General features: G+C 38.1%; 1 protein-coding gene across 2 annotated transcripts in view; it reads left to right on the top strand.

The window, feature by feature from the left end:
* The first annotated feature begins 1,228 nt into the window (after positions 1-1,228).
* The window catches only part of LOC113042494 (apoptosis regulator Bcl-2-like), a 51,216-nt gene continuing 34,914 nt past the window's right edge, over positions 1,229-17,530 (top strand). The window contains exons 1-2 of one of the 2 annotated variants that reach the window (XM_026201386.1): positions 1,229-1,809; positions 2,773-3,333. In XM_026201386.1, the coding sequence (XP_026057171.1) occupies positions 1,261-1,809; positions 2,773-2,928 (705 nt within the window). In that variant the 5' untranslated portion in view covers positions 1,229-1,260 and the 3' untranslated portion in view covers positions 2,929-3,333. Of the gene's footprint in view, positions 1,810-2,772; positions 3,334-17,530 lie in introns of those variants that run through there. The other variant, XM_026201388.1, reaches the window with a different exon arrangement.

Below are 17,530 nucleotides of genomic sequence, written 5' to 3'. Positions count from 1 at the left end.
ACAGAATAAGGATTTCAATACTTCTGAATGTTTCAGTGAGCACTGTAATCTGGAAGTGGAAAGAACATTATTTCACTATAAAACAGCCAAAACCAGGTGCTCCTCACAAGATTTCTGACAGACGAGTGAAAATAATTATCAGAAGAGGTGTCTAAGAGCCTGTATGCACACTTGATGCTCATGTAAAGCTTGCTGCAGAACATTTAGACAAGCCTGTGAAATACAGATTGAATGTCTACATGATTGACCAAACTGTGTTATGACACTCCCTGGTTCCCCTAATATAAATTTATTTGTCAAAATGTGAGAACCTTGTTAAAAACTCGCCTGAAGTACGGAGTCCTGTGGGAATAATGAAAAGCAGCTTTGACCAAACTGAAAGGAATGAAAAGAAGTACACTTCAACACAACGAACCCAGACACCATAAATACACTTCATCTGGAGAGTACTACGCCAAAAGCAATGAATGGGTGTGACGTAAAGGAAGTGAAGTGATGTGAAGTGTCCGCCCCCGTGAGCGAGTATCTTCAGTATTCAGTTTCAAGAGCGTTCTAGCGTCGCTTCAATGAACGCGCAAGCCTCGATGTCATTCGTCGGCGGTGACGGAGCACGCTTAATTTCTGCACGAACCGTGCCGCGCGTTGGAGAAACTGCATCTTGCCAAAGAGCGTGGAAATCTACATGTAAATTTTACACACAGCAAAAGTGCTTTTTCGTGCGCTGACTTGGTTGCTATTTTCTCTTCCGTCTTTCTGGGACCTCGTTTGTCAGTAAAATTGTTAGAAATACAGCGTTTGCTTTAACTCTCTTCTTCGTTCTTGTAACGTCAACGACGTCGCGTTTTTTCTTCTTGCTCTTGGCTGGAGGTTCATTGGAATATAAGCGCATTGAGTTTGAGCAGTGAAGGGCATTCCTCGCGCAGCGCTCGAGAGGCGTTTGGATCTTGACCGCGCTGCAGCAACGGCCAATCCGGTCTATATACATCCATCCATCCATCACCGTGCAGGTTTGCTGACAGTTCTGGTTATAAAGTAAAAAAATACCGTATTTATGAGTCATAACCAATGCATGTGATACTAAATAATATAATTTTCCTCAAAAATTGCGTTTTAATAAGAGAACTCACGTCAACGTGATGTGAATTTGACATTTTTTGGAGCTTTTCTCTGTGAGAGAACGTTTTCCTTTACGATGTACATCGAGTAACCGACTTATTCCCGCTCTCGCCTGTTTTTTTTTTTTTTTCGTTTTTAATAACGATGGCCAACGAAATTCGCTATGACAATCGGAATATTGTGGAGAAATACCTCAATCACAAACTTTTAAAGAAAGGATATGAGTGGAAATTTCAATCTTCCGGGGAGGACACCATCAATACGGGAGTGGAGGACTCCTCTCCAAACTCTGACCGGAGGCTCCAAGCTCCCTCAGCCGGAGGGGGGAACAACTCTGAATGCCTGATGGCAAACCGGGTCACACGTTCAGACCCTTATTCGAGGATCTACCGGGCGATACGCGAGGCTGGTGACCAGATAGAAAGGATGTACCAGCGTGAATTTGAGGAGATGTCCCACCAGATGACATTCAGTGCCAATGCAGCACAACGTAGCTTCTTAGCTGTGGCTGAAGAACTCTTCAGAGACGGAGTGAATTGGGGGCGGATCGTCGCTTTCTTTGAGTTTGGTGGGACCATGTGTGTGGAGAGCTTGAACCGGGAGATGGCGTCCCAGGTAGATAATATTGCACACTGGATGACAGACTACCTGAACGGGCCACTGGAAAACTGGATCGAGGAAAATGGAGGCTGGGTAAGTTTATGGTCAGATGGTCGTGACCTTTGCCCAGTTGTTTATAACTGCATTTCTGCAGCTGAAGCTTGCAATCATTAACACAATCTTTTTAAGCAGCCAAGACCCATCAGTGTTGTTAACGACACCTGTGATTAAGTAAACAAACTATTTTTACTTAATTAGTAGAAATTAATTCTGATTAGGTCATTGTGTAAAAGACTACATTACATCAAAATTAAAGTTTTTGTGTTTTTGAGTCCAGGTCTTTTCGCCTCTTAAATGGCAAATATAGTCAGAAAATGAAAAGTTGTTCTCCTGGAAAAGAGAAAAAAAAAGAAGAAAAAAAGAAGGATTATTTATCCTGTAATATAAAGACTTTGTCCCATCTTTTATTAGAATTTCCTTCCTCCTATAGAACCTGCAGCTGACTAGCCGGAAGCAATGGTTTATGGCTGTGGTCTAGCTAAAGGCTATCAGATATTTAAAATATGTCTAACACTTCCCGTTTTAGTAGGAAGTATGTCATCACTAGACTAAAAAAAATAAAAAAGGACACTCGTAAAAGCGATTCATAGGGGCATTATGGTATGCAAGTTGAGTAGTAAGTCTTTAACAGTATAAGGCAATGAAATGAATTCATCTCATTGTGTCTGCAGTGCTTTTAGTAGAATGGTTTAGTTGTTGGAGTTGGAATGGTTTGAGTTTAGTCAGCTTGGGTTTTAAAAGATCAATCAATTTGAAAGTGACAGTTCAATCAAGGTAAGCCACACCCCATTATGTCATGTAAAACATTCTCTCTCTCTCTCTCTCTCTCTCTCGTCGTCACTGTGAGGTAGAGATTAGTTTTCTCAAGGAAATATACAAACGTACATGATGGATCATTATGAATTCAAAATGATTGTTTGGTAGTAAATAATTTCAGCACAGATGCATTATGTTTCCTTCTGGAGCGTCAGTGAATGTTTGAACCTTTTTTAATAGTTGTGTTTGAGTCCCTCAACCGTCCTCAGTGTGAAAAGATGGATCTCAAAATCATACAGTCACTGCTGGAAAGGGTTCGAATATGCAAAAGATGCTGGAAAACTGAAGAATCTGCAGGACATGGATGATTTTTCTGAAGAACAGTGTTCAGTTTAACTGTTCAGAACGAACAAGGGACTCATGAACATGATCATGATCATAGATCAACCAGGTAACCACACACAATATTATGAATCAAGGGTTCCCAAACTTTGGAGGGGGGGTATTTTAATAATTTAACTTAATTAAATTTTTTTGGTCTTGTGGACTTTTTGTAAACATATTTTATGTGAAATATCTTAGGACAATACTAAATAAAAAATATGCATTTGGGTTGATCTCTCTTATTTTGTTATGTATATATGTATGTGTATATATACAGTAGGTGGACAGCCTAGAGGCCCTTTTTACTGCTGCACGTACCGCCGCCACGGCGTTTGTAAAGTGAATTTGCAGCTTTTGACCATTGAGTGGCGCTTTAACCACAAGTTATCAAACAAGCGCATCACAGCACATTTTCGCAAATAGACGTCAGTTTTGCCTCGCTGATGTGTTACATTTGACGGCTTCAGTCATGGAAAATGAAAGAAAAACACTATTGTTAAAATATTAAATATATTTACTATATTTAATATGCAATATTCACAGATGAAAGTTTGGTACTTATGAAGTTATGTGCATTTCTTAGAACGAATTCAAGCAGGATAGATGCCATGCCTGTGCCTGAGCCTGAGCCTGAGCCTGTGCTTATATTTTCTCTAAACTACATGGTATTAAACCATATTTTAGATTTGATACATTTAAAAGGTGTGCAGTATTATTTATATTATGAATTATGTGTTATATTATTCTAAAGAAATTGTCGTTTACTTTGCATTGGCGCATTAAAAGTGGTAGCCTATTTTAGGGTGGTAGCCTACATGTATTAATATGCAATGTCAATATTTTCATATATTATGCCTATATTTTAATTTATATTTTAAAATTCCTTTAATAAAACAACATGCATTTTTGTTATTCGTTACATGTCCTCTATTTTGACAGATAACGTCTTGGGAAAAAGACATTTGTCTGTAAACATGAAGCACTGTATCATTTCTTTCACATTATTTATGCATATATATATAAAATAAGCCAAACATTTTAATTACAATAATTATGTTTCTATTAAACATTTATTTATAATTCTAGAAAAGTTTTATTATAAAATATATAAATAATAGTAAAGAACAAATATATTGTTAAATACTCTTAAAATTTTTCAGTTTTATGTATTAAATTATAAACAAAAACATGTTTTCTTACATTTATATATAAAACTGGATACAGTATAGGCCTAGGTGTGTAAAACAAACAAGCAAAAAAGTTAAGTTTAGAACAAAAACATTTTACCGTTTTATTTTTTTTCCAGATTGAAGCCTCTCAGGTAAAACATGAGCTGTATGGCACCACTGGCCTGCAATTTTAATTCCAATTATCATTCCTGGTTGCAGACTTTCATTCAAATTTAATAGTGCAACAGTCAGATATTGTGAAGTGTATGTTTTCCCACTTATGCTACCCCTACTCTAAGTTTTTACTTACAAACATGACTGGTGCAGCTGGCCCCAGGTGGGTTGTCTTTAAAAAGAAATGAAATCTGGCACGTGTAAAAACTGAGAATATCCATGAATGCCCAACTCCCTAGTCAAAACAAGTAAACACGTTTTATTCCTTCTTTTTTCTAAAGAACCCTTGTTTTAACACTATCCTCCACTCTCACTGCAGTGCTTCTGTGCTGAATTATTTACGGTATAAATTGGAGCAGCCCATCACGGTTGTGTTGCTCCTGTATGGGTGAACTGACTCCACCCTATTCATACACAGTGCAGCATCTCAGAACCCCCATGAGAAGAGGAGACCATCTGTGTCCTCCAAATCAAGAACTGAACTACATTATGAATAGTGGTCGACTGATATGTGTTTTTTGACAGCCAATGCCGATATCTTGGAAAACAGGTGGGCCGATAGCCGATATGTTTTTTTTAATTATTATTATTAATATTTAAGAAATTTGAAATAATTTGTCAATGGATTAAAAAATAAATGTGTAAAGGAAACGTGCTTATACTTTAGATGAGAGTATTTTTCACAAATGAATAAATGTTTAATAAAAAATATAATTAAGTAAACACTGAAACCAAGAGGGCACTCAGTATTCTGGGAAGTTTGTGTGCACTGGGAATTTTTCAATATTTTCATATTTTTCAAACCCTCATTTAACATAAAGCACACAGTGAAAATGACATGAATATGACTCTGAGCAAATTCATAAAGCGCAGCACGAGTTTAAAGTTTAAACCATTCAATTCACACGGACCGACTGCCACACTGAGAACACGCGATCATGCTGGATAAAAATGCACACTTCACAAGATCTTACAGCTGGATTTGACTAAGTTTCCAAGGTTTGTGAAATTGAATGTTCATTAGTCATTCAAAGATTTGTTTAAATAATATAAATGCGAACTTGCTTAATGCTGACGGCAAACAAGAAAGTATTATAATGTTTGCCTTTCTATTACTAATAGGACTAATATAAAAGCAATCGTTATAATACTTTTTGTATACATTAATTCCTTTGTTTAACTGTTCTATCTGATTATTAGACAGAATTCTGTCTGTATTAGACAGAACTGTTAACGACAAACAAGAGAGAAAGTGTGAGCACTGTGTGTGCTCAGGCGCTGCCGCTCTCAGTGCTGTCAAAATAAAAGTCCCGCCTCGAACAAATCGGCCAGGAAGAAAGATTTATCTGCCAATGCAGATATTTGAAAAATGCGAAATATCGGCCCTGTCGATATATCGATCGACCACTAGTTATAAATGTGTATTGGTGAAATAGTGTTAAATTGCAGTTTGGGAATCTTTTCTATTTATATTCAAACAAACAACCATGTGAGCATGGTATATTAAGAGATGGTACAGTCAACTTCAGACTGAATACTAGAGGTTAGCCTAGTTTCTCCGCTGTCTGCTACAGCTGTGCAGGTGGCCCAGCAGATCCATTATTCCTGTCTGGACGAAAGGTGTGCTGGGGCTGAATTAATGATGGTCATTACTCACCACATCTGCTGCAGGTTAGACTGACTCAAATGGCTTTTGATAAAGTGAGGTACAGGAAGAGCATTTCAGAGAGACGGCCGTGCACAAACACTCTCCAGATGCAATCCTTATTTCATTATTTTAAAGGTCAGTTGTAATGACTAGATGCTTGACTAACAGTATTATAGCTATATTGTGATGCATGACTGTATCAAGTCCATCATGTGAAGAGATACAATGCAATTAGGACACAATTAGCAGCATTTTAATAAGCCTTTAACATGTGCCTGCATTATTCACAACGCTCAGCACTTTTGTCCAGAGGCGATGAATGATTTATTTATTTCATTTTGTCATGAAAAGCACATTTAGAGATTGCATTAAGACTATTATTGCTGAGAGAATAGGCTTGCTCTTGAGAGTTATTTATTACACCGAGTCTGTCATTAACAGCTTCTTTAAATGTAGGATTTGTTTTGAAGTATCTGACAGTGAAATATTCTTGCACAGGGGGATGTTTCTCGCTTGATTTCCTCAGTAGTTAGTTATTTTAGGGGAATCTTTATTAAGTTACTGATAATGTCCCAATAGCTTACCATCGGAGTGCTGGTGGTGTTTAAGCTTGTTCGTTTGCGTACATTTCTTATGAAGAATGCATTTAAAACCTCACTGTGTGGAGATTTATAGGGCTTTCATCTGAAGAACAGAAGCATCAGTGGGGTATGCAGCCAGTAAAAACACTACTATAAGCTGTACTTGAATGTAACCGTGCTCAGTTACTCTGTATAAAGTTCAAGTGACTCAGGTAATGGAAGAAGAACTCCTCAGCCAAGTACATCACAATTAAGTAGTCAAGTGTTTTGTGGTATTTCCTAGGGATGCACCGATCATGATTTTTCATGGCCGTTTCCCATACCGATTTTTTGCAAACAAACTGGCCGATTCCGATACAGATTTCAGATTTTTTATTTATTTTTTTAATCTTTAAGCAACAAACAAGAAAGAAGGAAAGTGTGCATAAACGATGTTTATTTGGTATTTAATAGGCCAAACTGGCTTTTGGCTATTGAAAACAATAACTGCAACCATCTGAAATTAATGGCAGTATATGCACAATAAGTAGCCTACATTCAATACAAACATGGATGTTACAGACATCAGCATTTAGCTTTTGTTTTTGAATTGGGTTGAAACTACATAGAGCTGGCCTTAAATTTAAAGATTAGCTGTAACCATGTGAAATTAAAGAAAACAACTGCATACATATTCAATAAGATGTTTCTTGATCAGCATTCAGTAGTTTAGTTTTTAAATTTGGTTTTAAATAAAAAAAGGTATTTACCAGTGTCTTTATTTACAGACTAAATAAAAGTATGCTATATAAATAGATTATTCCAAAATGTTAAAATCAAATAACGTTGGTGCGAATAAAACAAAGATGCAAAGTGTTTTCATTCATCCAATAAAAATGATTACATCTATATTTTTTTAACTTGAGCCAATGAGAAATAAATAACTATTCTCTCAAGTAAAAAAATATAGATGAGAATCATTACCCTAAAATTTTTTAATTGGACGAATGAAACACTTTTTCCCAGTGTGTTACAGCAGGTGATTTTTAAATCAAATTAAGTCGATGTAAATTTAAGGTAAAATAAAAATAATCATCCTATACAGAACTGTCGTTTACTTCAGGCTTTTCAAACGTTTATGCTAGTTCCACTTTACGAAAAAAAAAAAAAAAGTTTTGTCACCGTTTAGTCCGTTTCGTTTCTCATCCAACAAGTGAGAAGTTGATCTCAACATCTCTTCACGGTCTACTCATGTTCAGGGCTCGGACCGGTAACAGTAAGCTCGTGCAGCTTTAGTGCCGGCAGGAAAGGGGCTCTTATTTGTGCGCCAGAACACCAACGGCTGATCGCTTCTTGCTATCTGTGCCTCAGACATGTAGCTCTGCACTTCCAGTGCTGATCGGCTGCCCGTGTCCTATGGACAGATTTCTAAATACTTCCACACAAATCACATAGCGAACGATTACAATGTAGTCTGTGCACGCGAGCGCACTTCCGGAAAAATCGGCCAGAAAAAGACCAAAAACCGGCCGATTGCCGACATTTTAAGCAAAAACTGTCCGGTTCCGATTTATGGCCGGTGAACCGGTGCATCCCTAGTATTTCCCTAATTAGAAGGTCCTCCAATGTGTCAAAAAGGCTTCCCATTTGCCTTAAATTGGTCAGATGGCTTTACTTCTCTACCAGAAAGAAATGTCCTCTCCATCCATAGTTAATCCTAACTTATTATCCTCCTTTTCAATTAATGTGATTCATTAATCCTTGGATAAAGCCTGTCTGTGGAGAATACATGATTCAGCGGTACTATAGTGCTCAGTCTTATTATTTATTTTTTTCAGGCCCCCTGCAGGAATACCGCATTTACCCAGCATGCCTTTGAGGCCATTGTCTTACTGTACTTCAGTCACTGTCACAAGTTAAAATGGACTTTTGAAAACATGTTCTGTCCATGTGGATAGTCAGTTGTTTACACAATTATAAACTGTTGACAAGGGACATAAATAATTTGGTTCTGTCAGATTGGCAAATTAATGTAATCCTTCTAAATGACGGAAGTTAAACATACCGTGCGTCATACCTGATGTAAAATAATCATTGTTGCAGCTAAATAGGAGTGTGGAAACTGAGTTAACATAGTCGTGTGCGGCTTGGAAAGTTTTCCATAATCCATTTTGGCCTCTTGTGACCCTTAACTAAAAATAGCCACCTGTAGAGGTGTTTTAGAGGTGAACGCAACAATAGACTCTCAGCTACTTTACCTGTCCTTATCCCTTTTCCAAGAAAACAAAAAATGAATGTCCTATAGACATTACTCATATTTCATTCTGTATGTAAACACCTTTTCCAGAACTCTGTCAGCCTATTGAATGTGTGCACATACAATATTACACACTCTGTAATAGGGCTCTGCGATATGGGGAAAATATCTAATTGTGAATTTATTGTATTATTTATTTATTTTTTAAGACAGATATTGCGATTGTGATTTGATTTGCGATTTTAATTTTGCAAAGTCAAGCTTCAGCATGATATTGTCAATAGTGTGCAGCTCCGTAACTTATGGGTATAGTTACCCTGCTGGAAAAAAAACCCAATAGAAACCATCACATAAATTCTTATGGTTTCCTTTTAAAACTATTACAAAATTCCTTTTTGTAGTGTTTATTGGCCTTTATTCCAATAGGAATTACTGTTGTTCTGTTCTTTCCCATCTGCCAAATTACATCCCACCAATAGAATCCATCAAATACCAGTAGACACCATTATAGTTTACATTAAAGCCAATATAATTCCTATTATTCCCCCTTAAATCTATAAAATTTTCTATTGTGTTTTGGGAGGGGTTTTATAGATTTTTTTTTTTTTTTTTGCAGGGAATATTACAATTATATTACTATGTTTACATAATTTACTTAATTATTGAATTTTACAGGAAATATTAGTTTATTTTGTGTCAGTAAAGAACTGTATTACTTTAGTCAATTATTAAAGCATTACATAGGTTACTTAGGCTCATTTATTCATTTTTAAGTATTTGGGATTCTAAGAACAAGTGGAAAATGTGATGAATGTTTCATTTCATTCAAGTGAAATTGGCAAAGTAGTTAAACTGATTTTAGACTCGTTTTAAACGTGGAGCCTGGCGCGAGTTAACACAGGTTGTGTGCGTTCGTTTAGCCTCTTCCATTTTGCGAGATGCCCTCGTGGAGACATTCAGTGCAGAGCTGAATTGGGAATAGTGAACATGCATTATAAACTTCTTTCAAATTAGAATCTGTTGAGAAGATAAAATGTGCAAGATAATGTTTATGTTTCAGTTAATCGCACAGCCCTACTCTGTAAGGTCTGCATCATGTAATTTTCACAACTCAGCCCTCTCAAAGCTGTATTATAGATTTTTTGTTTACCATTTAAGAAAGACATTTCAGCAGTTACACAATTGAAACAACAGTACAATCAATTGAACAAACTGTACTTCTGTCTGTCATACTTTTTATTCCTGTCAAAAAAGAAAATATGCGCTACCTTGACTAATGTCTACAATGCATGCGGTTTCACATGTAGAGAGAAGAATCTGTTGAGAATTTTCAATTTAAGAAACTTTTTGAAACTGTTTAATGGCTTGTTTAATGTGTTTAACAGAAGCTGTAGGAGTGTAAAATAGGTCCATTGCCTCCTTCTAAAATTTGACAGCATTACACATGGCAAAACAGAGCAGATGCTCAGCATTTAGGACTTCTGGATTGCAAAATGCTTAATGAGCTTTCTCATTACTGTGTAACCGCTTTGAGCTAGCTAATTTAGCATACCCTTTTTTTTTTCGCCCCCTCAACAAATTGATGTTTACTGTTATCTTAATTGCCATGTTAGTGTTGAGGAGGTGTAGGTAAAGATGGAGCTCTGTTGGTTTGGTGAACTGAGGTCAAGTGCAATGCTGAGATCAAGTGCAATGTGTCCCAATGCACAACATTTGCTTAATAATCTCCCACTTATTGTTGAGATTGAATAGCGCCATTAACAAAAAGTCAGTCAGCAGTTTATTAAAGGTTCAGCATAAACATTCGTACCTTATTATAGTCTTACTATCCTCGTGACTTCCGGAGGGGAACCTGGAGTATTATGTGCATTGTTTAACTATGGCCCATTCAGATAATGAAATCAGTCCATGACACGTGTAAGTTTGTTTAGACAGACTACAATTGCGCAGGTGCTCACCCACACACCACATACCTGCGGTTCATTACAGTTTTCTGGCTGTGTACAGTATGCTGCTGATTCTGATGCCTTAGAGGCGTGTTTGACCCCACCTGGGTCTTTTGTTAGTGGGTGTTGCATTGTAGGGCATTTTACAGTTGGAGTCAAAGAACTTCAAACGCTCTAGCATCGCTCTGGTATTCCAACATGTGCCTCATACAGCCCTTTCAAGTGACATTGTTTATGAAAGTGATATCGACACGAAAGGCAGACCATGGAAAGAAAAAAAAAACAGTGAAGAGAAAAGAATAGAGTGTCTCTTTTTGACATTCAGTGATAATGCCTTCAAACAAGCCTTCGTCGTATTTTACCGTTGCAATGTACATCTGTGCCTGTGAAGGTGCCAAGAAAGGTTTCAAAAGAAAAGAAGTGCAAGATAAAAAAGAGGAAATGTAGAAGGCAGATGAAGAGCAATAAAAGAAAGCAGGAAGGATGAAGAACTGTAGAATAGGTGGCTGTTTTGTTATTGCACCTTCCTGCCCAGCTGCTATCAGGTGGGTGAGGTTGTGGCTCCTGCTCCTGGGGGGCTAGTTAGGGCTCCAAGGGCGTTTCTAATTGGCTGCCAGAGTGCTGCATGGTGCCTTTGACCTCAAGGCGAAACCCTCAGCTGGGTGTGTCTGGAAAACAAGCCTGCTGGAGATGCTAGGGTTTATTTTGGGAAAATGGTGGTGGGAAAATAAGGATTCCCTTGCAGGTGTGGTCTCCTTGGTTGAGAAGCCAGATTCTATGCACAAAGATGCACAAAAGTCATTAAGTAAGACAAGGGTAATCTCTCAAATCATAAAAGAGAGTTTGCAGACGAAATTACTCATCATAAAACCACTTGGAAAAAGTAGGTTATCCCATTTTTCCTCCCCTCAGCATCTTTATAAGTTCTGAGGATTACAAACAAGAGAACAAATTGGATGTGAAAGGTGAGTTCAGCAGTGAAAGAACATACCGGGTAAGCACCCAAAACGATCTATGTTAAAGACCAGCAAAACATTGTGTTGTCCCTCATCGATCTCTCGATATTAATCACTGAAACTTGCAGTGAGTCATTAGAAGAAAACTTGGCGAAGTTGAAATGTTTCAGACACATTTATGTTTTTAGTTATTGGTTTCCCTGAAGAGGTGAGAGACTCTCAGAGAAAGTTATAGGGACATTCCCTATATATACACAGTGTACTTGATGTTCTATTTTGTAATGACATGATATAGATAATATTGCGAATGATTCATTTTTTTTTTTTTTTTTTTTTTTTTATCTCATAATCAAAATGTCATTATTTTATCTTCCAGTAAAATGTCAGACTTCTCTCTGTAGATGTATGTCGGACTCTTCCAGTCATTTTGTCATCTAACAGGTCCCGTTCTTCGTGATCTCATGTTTTAAACTTTAGTTAGTGTGTAATGTTGTTGTTATAGTATAAATAATATCTGTAAAATTATAAAGCTCAAAGTTCAATGCCAAGCGAGATATTTTATGTAACAGAATTCGCCTACAACGAACAACCCGTTTGGACTACATCCCTCTAGTTCCTGCAGTAATGACTTCACTAAAACAGTTTTTTGACTAACCTCCCCCACATGAATACACAAAAAAAGGGGGCGTGGTCTTGGTGCGCTCCAACGGAGAAGAGGAAGAGTTGCATTTGTGTTTGTCCCCATGTCGTCGAAATGCTGTTATTTTCATCTTGGGAGTCCAATCACCTTTGTTTGGGCTTCCCAGGGACGCTGTATTTAGAGATCAATGGTTACAATTTATGTTTAACTCGGTTCCCGAAAAATATAATCCACATGTAAAACTATGTGCAGCACATTTTGCTGAGGATAGCTTCTTCAATCTCAATCAGTTTAATGCTGGTTTGCACAAAGATTATTCTTTAAAGATGGAGCAGTTCCCTCTTTGTCTGGAGAAGGCGTTGTTTATGGACCAGAACCGGTAAGTGTATTTTATTATTTAAGTTGGTGCGTTTAACAGTTTCTGTGACTTATTACACAAAGGGAAATGCTGTTTAGCTTTGTTAAATACATGGTAGGCATGTGCAAAAAAATCGAATGCGATTTTCATGCGCATCTCGTCAGTAAAAACGCTCCTGTGATTATAAGTACATCTCCAGCAGTTTTCAAAACAAATCCTGCCCACTTGCTTCTCCAAACTAGCCCAATCGCGTTTCCAGGAGGGCAGCGTGCTCTAAGCTGCTGTCGAATCACAAAGACAGTGAAAACGGCGGTATACAGATAGGTGAATTGTTTGAAAAATACTGTGTTTTTTTACATGCGAAACATGAACACATGTTATATTGCACACTGTAAACACAATCAAAAGCTTCAGAAAAGCACGAAAAAACGGAACCTTTAAAACTGCCCCTCTCCACAATCGACTGCAAGCTCGCATTCATTTTTAAGTGCAACGTCCAAATCACAACATCCTGATGGTCAACAGCTGATGGATAATACCAAATCCCTGCCTTAAAATTTTCCCTGATAATTTGGTAATGTATTTTGTACATAGTATGAAAGAAAAAAAAACTGTCGATACCGCCGTTTCATTGTGCCTTTTGAAAAGATTTTGGTTAATGAATAGCAAACAGTCAACAAAAATCAAATTTAACCGTATTTAGAGCTAAAATGTAAATCACAGATAATTGTTTTCCATGTCTGTAACTGGCTTGCTTTCATCCTAGTTTTGGATGCACTCTAAACTCGGCTGTTTGTGATTGTGGATGCCTAGTTATTTGGATAAGTTGACTTGTGATTGATCAAAGTGACTGCTTGCTGATCAGACAGGCTTTGTATTGGTTTTGAGTTTTGTCTGGCTTTGATGCTGCAATTTTGATTTTGACTTTCCTCACCCTTTGATATGTGCCTTGTGATTTCAAAATTTCTTTTCCACAGACCTTTTTTCCTTTGCACCTGTTCACTGTGAAATATAGAAACAGAGACAAAGGAGGAGGGCGACATGCTCATGGATGTTTGCCAACATATATGGTCCTAATTCATGGTTTGGGGCATCTGTCTGGCCTGGTGGACTCAGTGGCCCCTCACCCCCAACACATTAGATTAATGATTATTTTTTTCAGAAAGCAGTAGATATATACACAAAAATGGGGGCACACTGTAGGAGAGCTCGCTCACTTGGGATCGCTCACATACATCAGTAAACACTCACTGTTTGGTGTGTAGGTCATGCTCCACAAGCTCATTGATAAGTGAAAATTTTGTTATGAGTTTACTTGCTCACAGTCAGGAACTCTGTTGCCTCCTCTGGCTATCAGATTGGAAGTAAACATTGTCACCTGCTTGTCTACAAAAAGCTTTCTTCCTTATGTTGAATTGGAATCGTCTGCTGGGCGCACAAATCGGATTACATTTCAGAGGAAAACAACTCGTTCCTCTCTCGATCACAACTGATTCAACCTCCCACACATAAGGTGTCAGCTTTGACAGTTGGCTCATAGGAGCCCTTTGCAGTAAATCCACATCTGTCTGTGTATCTGCCCCCTAAAAGAAGCCATACACTCTCACAAACATGTGACATACGCTGTGCAATAAAACCCAGACAAAGGCTCAAGGATGATTAACAAAAGGGACCGTTCGCTATGAGCTGTAGATGTTGCGAACACAGGAATCTGTGCGATGAGATGGGCTCGTATACTGCAGAGCTTTTGCTAGCATATTAAAGAGTTTGGGTAGATTTGGATTTTGTTAATGGAATAAGAGCAAGTGCAGAGTACAGTATGGGTTTTTTTAATTTCATGTCATGCCTCTAGTGCTTTCAGTTTTCTGTAATTTGTTGTCAATGGGTACTCTTTGTCTATCAGTGCTTGACTGGCAAAAGCGTGGCTCAGCATGTCCAACAATTCACTGCTCTTGTCTTTTCTTTTGTCTGGAGGGAACAACTTTCTTGGTGGCTTTTAAGCAGTTCAGAGATGAAGCCAAGTATTTCCCCCTTTGGGTGCCTCAGGGTCAGCCCTGTCAGTCGCTTGCCATCTGCTTTTCGGTTTGCTTCGGGCACCGCAGGCCCTGTTGATCTCCTCCTTATCCCCCAAAAACCTTTTCTACCAACCGTCCAGCACGAGCCAACAGAAGTTTCCAAAACCACGCTCTCCTTGTACAATATGCTTCCTCACTTAACTGCTCTCCCAGGGCATTGAACTGAAAATGGCAGAACATTCACATACTTGGTCCCAGTGTGGATGTAAAAGATCTGCCGTTACTTCCAATTCATTGCAGCTTTTTTCATCAACATCCTCTAATTTCTGGTTTACAGAATGTGGAGTTATTCGCACAATGCTTTACCACGGAACCCCTGCTGAATGCTAATAAGATGTTATTTCAGATAGCACAAAGTTTGAGCACTGCTGGGTCCAGATATGGCAGAATTAAAGCTAAGATAAGTCAAATAGTAATTATGTGTTTTAGGTTCATCCAACGGAGCTTGAATAATTCATGTATATTGGGAAAGAGGCTGTCTCTGCCTGTTAATGTTATACATAGCCTGCCTTTAAGTTTAAGACTCTCATTAAGGCATGTTGAACTAGATCCTTTTTGGTTAATGTCATTGTGTGGAGTGGACCTAGTTTGAAAATACATCTCCTTTGCCATTTAGCAGAGTGGAGGTGAAATCTACACGCAGTGCAGGGCTTCACGTGTTACAGCTTGAACATGTGACTATGAGCTGCCGCTCTAAAATGCATTAGCACTGCTTCTCTCCACACTTGTCAGCAGAGAACCTGTGCTCATTCATATTTGATAGGGCGGGTAACCTCAACACTAAATGTTTTTTCCTCACAACACACCCTATTATATATTCATTATGGTCCAATCAGATGTCAGGCAAAAGATGAGACATTCTTTCTAGTCATGCAATGACAGAACAGGCATGCTGGGAATGCAGAACCCTTTGGTTGTTCTGGCCTGCATGATTTATCAAGCTGCTAGATAACATTTAATGCTGATATCTAACATCTGAAAACTTAAGTTCTTTGAGTCAGAGATAAGCTGATTTGGTGCTCGAGAAACATTTCTTATTATCAGTGTTGGAAATAGTTGCTAAATATTTTTGTGTAAACTCTGATACTTTTCTTCAGGTTTTTTGATGAATAGAAAGTCAGAAACAGTATATATTTAAAATATTATTCTATTTATTATAGACATCTTCATTTTTGATCAATTTAATGTGCCCTCACTGAATTAAAGTATTATTATTTTTCAAAATAAGAAGCTTACCTTAATTTTGACTTCCTATTGGTATAATTATATTACTGTGGTGAACATTACACTGCTAATAGACAATGGTAATTTAATACTATATAGTGAATAACAACAGTGATACCGCCTCCTTGCTTTTATTTTGTTTTAGCTATCCCATCTGTTCCAGTGACTCTGATACTCTGAGACGGTGCTGCTGGACAGCCTGCTGTTGGGGGAATTTCCTTGCTGACAGAGTGCTGTTTATTTCGATTAGGGATTGAGCTAATACAAAAAGACATCAGTTTTCCCATTCATCTTGCACACAAAGTCAGTCCTGTTAAAAACTGTACTGTTAGACATTCTGAACAGGAAGTGTGGGACACAACCCCCTGGCTTGGATGAGGATGGGGATGTGTGGGTTAGTTATGAGGGAGCCAAAAGCACATTCCCAGCAGGCTGAACACAGCTGGGGAGCTGAATGCTTGAACAGCAGAGCTTTGAGAGCCAACTAGCCATCAGGCGCATGTTGTAATTCCAGCCTTGTGATTTCCCTGCACATTGACCACTTGTGGCTACATTTCAATATGGATTACATCACTGTAACGATTACCGGAATTGATGCTTGTTCCAAAGTCTGGATGTATTTATTGTCAGCAACAGTGCTCAAATGAATCTACAGGTTTAAAATGACCATTCTCTAGTCAAGGTAGGGAAGAAGACCCGTGAAGCCAAACTAAAACAAGTAGCAAGAACACCTAAATCTGACTGAGTTCTGAGTTCTGAGATGAGAAAGGATGCTTTACTTTTTTACTCAAACTGTTCTCAGGTGGAAGTATCAGAAGGGCTTTCAGAGTGCATTCATGCTGAAAAAACAAAGCAAGTGTTATGCTGCAATGAAATCATATCAGAAAGATCATATTTAGAAGTTGAACAGGCATGAACCTCACCACAGTGTCTTGCATGGGGAAATTCTGGACTTTCTTTAAATCAGTTTTGCTACCTTGAAATATCTGTTTCAAAATCATTCTGATGGTACACAGACTTGTAATAAGGTGAATCGCTGTTCCATGCCATCTTGCACCGAAATGATTTGAACGCATCTAACATTGTAATTACGACTTCCCAACTTGTAAATATGAAATTCCCAAGAGGACTTGAATGCACTACTAGCTCAGATAGCATGGCCAGATAAACATCTGAAGTGTAAAATAGGTGGCACTGGTGATACTAGAGGCAGAGACAGCTTGGTTTTGGGGCGGAGGGTGATTCTATCATCCCTTGTGGGTTGGATGGGTCCTTTGATGATGGCAGGTGGGACTGAAGCACCTTTCTGATGGTGTAGATGAAAGCAAGGAGCTCTGTCACTTTCCAGTGTAATGCGATGTGGAAAACTCTCATGCTCTCTATTCAGACTCTCACATATGGCTCACGTAGTCTTCTCATGTTCTTTCCAAATGGTAACGTGAGTATGTGTTCACCTCAAACACACAAGATTCATTGTACTGTGAATGTAGCACACATAACATGTAACTTTAAAACAATTCTACTAGGGTTGTATGTATTGGATCTATACATCTCCAGCATTTTTTTTTTTTTTTTGCATTATTAACACACTATTTTCCTATTTAATA

Source organism: Carassius auratus, chromosome 24 (assembly GCF_003368295.1).
Source record: "Carassius auratus strain Wakin chromosome 24, ASM336829v1, whole genome shotgun sequence".
NCBI lineage: Eukaryota > Metazoa > Chordata > Actinopteri > Cypriniformes > Cyprinidae > Carassius > Carassius auratus.
The sequence above is the reverse complement of the archived record's forward strand: the minus strand, read 5'-3'. Positions and strand labels throughout refer to the sequence as shown.